The sequence below is a fragment of the Artemia sp. Qi Xiang Cuo genome, chromosome 6 (genome assembly GCF_049724085.1).
Source record: "Artemia sp. Qi Xiang Cuo chromosome 6, ASM4972408v1, whole genome shotgun sequence".
NCBI classification, from domain to species: Eukaryota; Metazoa; Arthropoda; class Branchiopoda; order Anostraca; family Artemiidae; genus Artemia; species Artemia sp. Qi Xiang Cuo.
This window is the reverse complement of record NC_142799.1, coordinates 70,218,558-70,227,599: the sequence shown is the minus strand read 5'-3', so window position 1 is coordinate 70,227,599 and position 9,042 is coordinate 70,218,558. Positions and strand designations below refer to the sequence as shown.

Sequence of the window (9,042 nt, the reverse complement as noted above, 5' to 3'; positions counted from 1 at the left end):
ATATATATATATATATATATATATATATATATATATATATATATATATATATATATATATATATATATATATATATATATATATATATATATATATATGTATATGTATATATATATATATATATATATATATATATATATATGTAGTGTGTGATGATATATATATATATATATATATATATATATATATATATATATATATATATATATATATATATATATATATATATATAGCTCGTTTCTCTAAGTGCAGTTGATTCTGTTTTTAAACTTTAATTGTGCTTCATCCTCTGTAAACAATGATATATATATATATATATATATATATATATATATATATATATATATATATATATATATATATATATATATATATATATATATATATATATATATATATATATATATATATATATATATATATATATATATATATATATATAAACTTTTAAACCTCTTGCCAATTTTCATTGTTCTTATGCTTCTTAACGACTAATTTCTGTGTCAATCTTAGGGGAATTTTTAAACATTTGAGATGGTCTTTGACGACATTGCAAGCTGTGGGGTGCCCCAACCTAACCAACCAAAAATTTCGGAATGGTTTAGTGATTGTTTGCCAGCAGCTAATGGAACGATTAGGCCGGGTAAGTTTTAGTTTAGGATTATTTGTATTTGCACATGGTCTGGAATTTCTTTTGTCTTGAGAAGGGAGGAGGGGATTGTTGTTAAGTGGCAAAAATAACGAAATAAATGCAAATTTCATCACAACTTAAAAGAATTAGCTATTTACTAATTTAAGTATGATAAAGATTGAGGGTTAAAGAGAGAAAGCCGCTGTCTTTTAATCAATTTATTGGCTCTTAACCATGCAGGTAGTCAAAAAAACACTGAATTCCTTTTATGACCTTAGTTGCTTACTTGGTATTTTTTTTTCAGATATAATTTTTTTCTCACCCACTATACTTTCTTCTTGTTTCAACTACAGAAGATAATTTTGATATCAATTCTATAGCTAAAATTTAACTTTATCCTTCCAGACAGCTACAGTTTCGAGATATCCTTAAGAAAATTGTGTAGAAAAAAAGAAGGCTGAATAGGTGTTCCAAAACAAATTTTAGGTTTCAGGAATATCAGGTTAGGTGAATAATATTTGTATCATATTGTTCATTAACAGCTTGATATGTTCAGTAACTGGATATAGTGACTAAACAACTTTTGTGGTTGCATCATAACCACTGCAAGAGCCTTTATTAAGGACCAATAAAGTGATGGCTGGTTGATAGGAGGTTTGCCTAAACTAGGCTGCCCAGCATTAATATATCAAAATACATTTTACAACATTTACAGGGACTGACCCTGGTCACATTTTTCTTCTGGGTCTGTTTATATAATAGGCTATTACTCATCTAAGTTGAAACGAAACTAAATTTTGGATTTATTACGGACTAAAAAGTTGTTGGAAATGTCACTGGGACATAATAGCTGCAGCGCCTTTGCCTCTGCATTTCTCTCTTTCACTTTCTCTGTCTCTCTATTTTTTTTATCACTCTCCTCTCAATCACTGGCGCATATTTGTGTTTCTATCGCTGTCTTTCTCCTTTGTTTCTTTCTCTCTGAAAATCTCAATTTCTCCTTGTCCCCCTCTCTCTCTTTCACTGTCATATTATTTGTCTATCTCTGGTGTGAAATAATTCATTAAAAAGAGTGTAAAATCACTTATTGTTTAATATACGAGGCGTGTTTTTTATCTAAGTAGGGTAATATGTACACTTGTACATAGTGAAAGACTATTAAGCAATAATGAATTTATTTCCAAAAAGTACAGACTCTGGAGAAGTACTCTATTTAACAGCTTAGTTGCCATGTTTTTTGCAACACTTATCATTCTTCTCAACTAATTTTAAAGTAACCTCTGCATAAAGACTTGCTGCCTGTTCTGGTAACCAGGAGTTCACTTCCCTTTTTACATTTTTATCATCATTGTAACGGTTACCACTGAGGTGTTGCTTGAGGTGAGAAAACGATAGTAATCACCCGGTGCAAAATCAGGACTTCATTGTGAGTGGTCTAAAACAGCCATAACTGCTCAACAAATTGCAGGTCTGACCAGCAGTGTGAGGTCTTGGGTTGTCATGAAGAAGGACAATTTACTTTGTCAGCATTGCAATTTTTTTTAATCGCTCTGCACAGCTTTCTGAGGGTTAGGCAGTGTGTTTCTGGATTGATAGTGGCTCCTCGTTGCATGAAGTCGACCAAAAAAACACCTTGCCTATTCCAAAACACCGACACCATGATTTTGTGCTGGGAAAGAGTCTTTTCAAACTTCAAGTTTCAGTGACAACCTGTATAAGGATGATGACATAAAAACAGCAGTGAACTCTTTTATTGGAGCTGGTGACACGTTTTTATGAAGACTTAACTTTAAAATTAGTTAAGAAGTATGATAAGTGTTTGAAGAAACTATGGTAGCTATATAAAAAAATTTGAATAAAGTGTGCACTTACTGAAAATAAATTTACTTTTTTGACATAATCTTTCGTTGTGCATTTATGTTCACACAGAAAATACTTAAAAATACACCTGTACACTCAAACTTTAGTAATTTGACCGAAAACTGCCTGACCAAACTTAAATTGTTTCAGGAGATCTACTCGAGTTTAGTAGAGAGGGAAAATATTTGCATTTGCTACCAATAAACCATTGGGCAGTTTACATTGGAAGTATCAACACTTGGGACCCCCAAGGTCGGCCACACCGAACTAGAACAATAGAGGACGCTATTGCACATCTGCATGGCAAAGAGCAACCTGATTTAAATGGAGATTGTATATTCCAACCAGGAAGGTCCGCCTCTATAGGCGTGAGTATCTGTGTTTTTTTTACGGTAGCGCAAGCAGGTTTTTAGGGTAACTTTTGAGCGTATTAGGGTGAAAACGCCGGATAGGCTCTGAATAGGCCGGATAGAAATGTTTAGTGAAACCTATTCCTTGGTTTAGGTCCTCTGTCATGCCTCACATTCATAGACAAAAGGAGACTACCTTCCAGTGCCTTAGGTAACTTAATATACTGACTACACAACTTTTGTGGGTGCATCAAAGCCACTGCAAGAGCTCTTAGTAAATACTAATAAGTCGATTGCTGGTTGACACGAGGTTTGTTTAAGCTCGACTACTCAGCATTAATATATCAAAAAATAAATTTTACAACATTTACGAGGACTGGCCCTGGTCACATTTTTCTTTTGGCTTTTTTTTATATAGTGGCCTATTACTCATCTAAAATAAAGAGAAACTAAATTTTGGATTTACTCCAGACTAAAAACTTAGTCATATTGTTCATTATCATATTGTTCATTAACAGCTTGATATGTTCAGTAGCGGTGTATAGTGACTACACAACTTTTGGGGTTGCATCAAAGCCACTGCAAGAACTCCTATCAAGGACCAATGAACCGATTGCTGGTTGACACGAGGTTTGCTTAAACTAGGCTACACAGTATTAATGTATCAAATATAAGTTTTGTGACATTTACGAGGACTGACCCTGGTCATATTTTTCTTCTGGCTTTTTTTTATATGATTCAACAACATGTTTATTAAAAAAAATTCATGCCGGCTTGACGACTGGTTGCATAACAAAGCACAAATACGCATGAAAAACGCAACCAATACACATTTACTAAATTGACAAATGAAACTCAGAGAGGAATGGCAATAACAAAATTAAAAATAAATAAAAAAAGGGTGAAAAACGAGGATTTTGTCAGCTAGTGGTGAACCATAGAGATGAAGAAACGAGCAAATATTTCGACAAAGACCTCCGCCATGTCGTCCTCAGTGCTAAACAAAAAAGAAAGAAAAGAAAAAAAAATCCAACAAAAATCGAACCTTTCAAAGTTTACTTGACAACGACAGAACAATAACTAAAAGAACCAGGTTGGCATCAATGAAAAAGAAATTTACCAAGATGATTGAGCAATAATCCTTTGTTTTGCTATAGCTTTAGCTGGTCTACAGATTCCGTCTTCATTTGATGTGCAAATAGGCTCTCGAGTTAGAATGTACTTAGAATATATTATAAAACTTATCAAATCATCAATGAAATAAACATAAATAATGAACAATAATTTCTTGATATTAATAATAATCACCGAATTATAAATAAAAAAGAGTAATTATATACTTATAACAGAAAGAGGACAAAAATACTTAAATTCTCTTCTCTCTTAATCCAGTTTAAGAATCACCAACTGCCCGCATGGAGATGCCTCTTTAACTGGTTTTTAAATTGCGGTACACTTTCCACCTCCTAAATTGAGTATGGAAAGGTATTCCAGACCACTGAACCCGTGTGCTTTGCCACATGGCTAGAACAAACAGTACTTCTTGGCTCACTTACCAGGTCTTCAGCATTTCTCGTAGTATATCTGTGATACAATAAATTAAACCGAATAATATTATTAAAAACACAAGAAACGAAACCATTCAAACTCTGAAACACAAAAATACCAATCTGAAAATAGCTAATTTGACCAACATTAAAAATCTTAAGAATCGACTCTGTGCTTAAAAATCCTGTATCTTTTTATCAATTAACCACACTGCTTCATTTCGCTGAATCTGCACTCGTTTAAAATTGCATATAAAATTACTAGCCCAAATCATAAATCCCTAATTTTTATACGAATCAATCGAAGAACTAAAATATGAGACTAAAATATTTTATTCATATAAAAGAACTAAAATATGAGAAGGTGAGAAATGTTGAAAACGTCTTAAAATCCCAAGGCCACGCACTACCTTACACGCAACCACATTAGTGTTTTTCTCCAGCTGGGGCTCTGATCGAGAATGAATCCTAGGTACCCCACTTCCTCAACCTACTTTAATAAAGAAACATTTATATCTATTTCACAGGGGAAATTTGGAAATACACCAGTCCGATTAAACAGGATATAATTTATCTTTGCCGCGTCAATGCTAAGTAAGCTAGTCCCTACGAACTCACTTAACAATTGCAGGTTTGATTTCTGGACCAATGCTTCAAAAGTCTTAACGGCCATATCATGTGTTGTATTATCATAGAAAGATGTCATAGACGCACCAGGAATAGAATCGTATACTGTTGACATACACAAAATTCAACAGGGATCCCAAGACGAAACCCTGAGGAACTCCAAATGAAATAGGAAAAAACGTAGAAAACTTCTCTTCTAGATTTACCCTCACTGACCTACCATTTAAATACGAACCAAACCAATCAAAACATCTCCCTTTTACACCTAAATATCTTATTCTATCCAATAAAATACTGAAATCAATTATATCAAACGGTGTTTTTAAAATCTGTAAAACTATTAATACAATACTCACCCTTTTCTAAAGCGAATTTAACGTTTTCTAAAAGATGCTCTACATCATACGTAGTAAAATACGAGTTCTGTACAGCATTTCAGAATCCCAACTGACCATCATACAATGCAGGCAGACTCGTGATGTGATCATAAAGTCTTCCACGGATTGCTTTTTCATAAACTTTCGAAAACACTGGCAAAAAAGAAATAGGACTCCAGTTCGATATAAATTTGAATGCCCCCCGTTTAGAGAGGGAGAATATTTGCTGTTTTCAATAATATAGAAAAAAACTCCCTTCTTCATTGATAAATTTATTAACCACTCCTTCGATTTTGACTCGAGGGTCTTGAGCTCTTCGAGGCCCACTAACTAGTTTATTGATAGCTTTCCAAGTTCTTCTCGGATCTGCTTTACTTTCCACGAAAAGTGCCGAGTAATACTGTCACTTTTTTTCTTTTTCAGGGAGTTCGCCCTGTTCCGAATATGTTTAAAATAAGCGTTATCCTCTTCCTTTCAAGATCTCAGATAATCTTGAAACGCACTGTCCCGCTGTTCAAATAAGTCAAATAGCTCTTCAGCAACCCACGGTTTTCTCGGCATTTTTAGTGTCTGTCTGAGTTTCTTCAGCGGACAGGTTTTTATCGTATGCAGTAGTTATGACGCACACACACACACACACACACACACACACACACACACACACACACACACACACACACACACACACACACACACACACACACACACACACACACACACACACACACACACACACACACACACACACACACACACACACACACACACACACACACACACACACACACACACACACACACACACACACACACACACACACACACACACACACACACACACACACACACACACACACACACACACACACACACACACACACACACACACACACACACACACACACACACACACACACACACACACACACACACACACACACACACACACACACACACACACAGACACACACATACACACACATAAACAAATACACATATATACACACACACAAAAACACATACACACGCACAAAAATACACACAACACACACAAACACATAAACACACATAAACACAAACATACACACACAGACAAAAACACAAACACACATATATACACATACACATAAACACACATACACAGATACCCACATACATACACACATACACACACACACACACATACAAACATACACACATACATACACACACACAAACACACAAACACAAATACACAGATACACAGACACACACAAACATATATACATATACACAAACACACACACATATACACATACACATACATACACACACATACACACACACACATACATACATACACACATACACACACACACACACAAAGGGATTTAGTATTAAAAAACACACATACACACATACACACACACACACACACACACACAAAGGGATTTAGTATTAAAAATATTATCCAAATTTAAATTTGATAATTATAATTAGCAGCTTTTTATGCATTTCAGACTTCCCTCCCCTTCTCCGAGATTCCTGAACATTTTTGTTTTCTGTACACCAAACTAAATAAATATATATTAATATATACTATCCTCTTTATAAGATTTCTTGTCTTTCAGAGCTTGGAGGATCAAATGCCAAACACTGCTGTTTGGAGAATTAATAATTCCTCACCAAATGAAGATGTATATGAAACTTTCGCTCGCCCAGACATCGTTTTAAGAGCCCTTTTAGCTGTAGACATTGAATTTGAAGGTATTAATATATGCTATTCAAGGAACAATAATTGTATAATACATTCCTAAATGCTTTTTTTCATTTCCTTCAAATTAACATGCTACTATTTTGTGGCGTGAAGCACTTAGAAGCAAAATTGTAACTAACAGTTATAGGCTTTAGTTCTAAGCCGAGTTTATCCTGGGCTGGAAGAAAGGACAAAAATTTAAAAGATAAAAATTCTAAAAATTCAACATATTTACAATATTGATTTACACTAATAGATACTAATTTACACCATTTCTAAGAGAAAATCAATTTACTATAGTCCCTCCGATAATGAAGTATATAGACGTTTTCAAGGGGGATATTTTCTGGTAGTGGGGGGGGGGGTCAGGGGTTATTTGGGAGGATCTTTCCATGAATGAAGTTTTCATGGGGGAAGGGACATTGCTATAAAGTGGGCACCGGATTTCCCAGTATTATTTAAAAAAAGATCAGAAATCAAATAAAAAAAAAGTTTTTCAACTAAAAGTAAGGAGCAACATCAAAACTTAAAACGAACAGAAAATATTACGTATATTATTGGGTTCATTCCCTAGTCAGTACCTCGCTATTTAAACCAAAGGTTTTAAGTTCTTTCATAAGAGCTATTATTCTAATTAATGGCGTTTGTTATTAAGGGGTCATTTTTAAAGAATTGGAACCAAATTTGAACTTCAGCTTAAAGAGCAAGGTATAGAATAGGGGTCGAGCCCTCTAATATACGTATTAAAAATATATGAGTATAGAAGTTGGTTACGCAAGTTAATTCGTAACTTACGTGCATTTATTACTTATAAAAACGTTCGTAAAGGAATATTAACTGAAAGAACCCATATTCATTCTTCATCGAAATTATAGAGTTCGCGGTAGTGATTGTCGAAAAATTAAGGCCGTTTTCCTGTTACATTTATTATAAGCAGACATTTTGACTCTAAACGAGATTAAAAGACGTCATAATTATCAAAAGAAGTATTTTTTTACTTGCTATCAGTGTTTTTAATCTCCTTGTAAATTCCGTTCCATTGCCCTCCAAGAGATGCAATTAAGTTGCTGGAGCCCTTGAATCTATCCTTGAACAAGATTGTTATAGAAAAATTCAAACAGATCAGAGAAGTGAATTTGTTAAACCACTTGTAAAAAGATTATACTGAAATATAATACAATAGTCTATCATAGTCATAGTCCAATAAAAGTGGCAAAGGAATCAAAAAATCACCGAAGAGGAAGGGATAAAATCACTTAATTCTGATATATACCCATATCTCACTCTAAAATACAAAGAATATGGTAGTGTGACTGATTTTTGTCGTGCAATCAATGGAAAATCTCTACTCATAAGAATGAACCGTTCTACTTTAACTGTCCAATAGAACATGGTAGGGTCTAACGTAGCTCCCCTATCGAGAATGAAATGATTCATCTCAACGATAAACCGAGAGATATTCTTGGTTTTGAACAGAATATAATCGAGGGTAAAAGTGCTGGCACCATCAGGGGGATGCACCGTGTAATTTCGCAGAGTATCCACCCGGCTCCTCATTGGACAATTGTATATTTCATTATGCGTCCTTTGTTGAGATATCGAGAGTCAATGTTACCAGTTTCTGCTGGACTATAAAGACCAAAACAAGAACCAAAACAAGTCACGCGAGATTATTTCATCTTCATAAGTAAAAAATTGGAAAACGGATAAAAAAAAACTTGTCATATCTAAAAAGTCCTGCAAGACTGTGTAACAAACATCCGCATCTTGAAGAAAATATTTGCATAAGTAAACAAACAATCCCTCTTACGTAACGTAGAGATGTATTATAGTATTTTGTAAGACCCAGGTGAGCGTAATAACGTTTTGAGGGGCTAGTAACTCCAATTGTATACCCCCTATGGATATGCTTAAAT

The 9,042-nt window shown here is 34.1% G+C and overlaps 1 protein-coding gene across 1 annotated transcript in view; it reads left to right on the top strand.

Annotated features, from left to right (window-relative positions):
- The first annotated feature begins 518 nt into the window (after positions 1 to 518).
- The window catches only part of LOC148951558 (phospholipase A and acyltransferase 5-like), a 29,638-nt gene continuing 21,114 nt past the window's right edge, over positions 519 to 9,042 (top strand). The window contains exons 1-3 of the mRNA XM_089090330.1: positions 519 to 643; positions 2,642 to 2,859; positions 7,002 to 7,137. Of these exons, the coding sequence (XP_088946456.1) occupies positions 535 to 643; positions 2,642 to 2,859; positions 7,002 to 7,137 (463 nt within the window). The 5' untranslated portion in view covers positions 519 to 534. The remainder of the gene's footprint in view (positions 644 to 2,641; positions 2,860 to 7,001; positions 7,138 to 9,042) is intronic.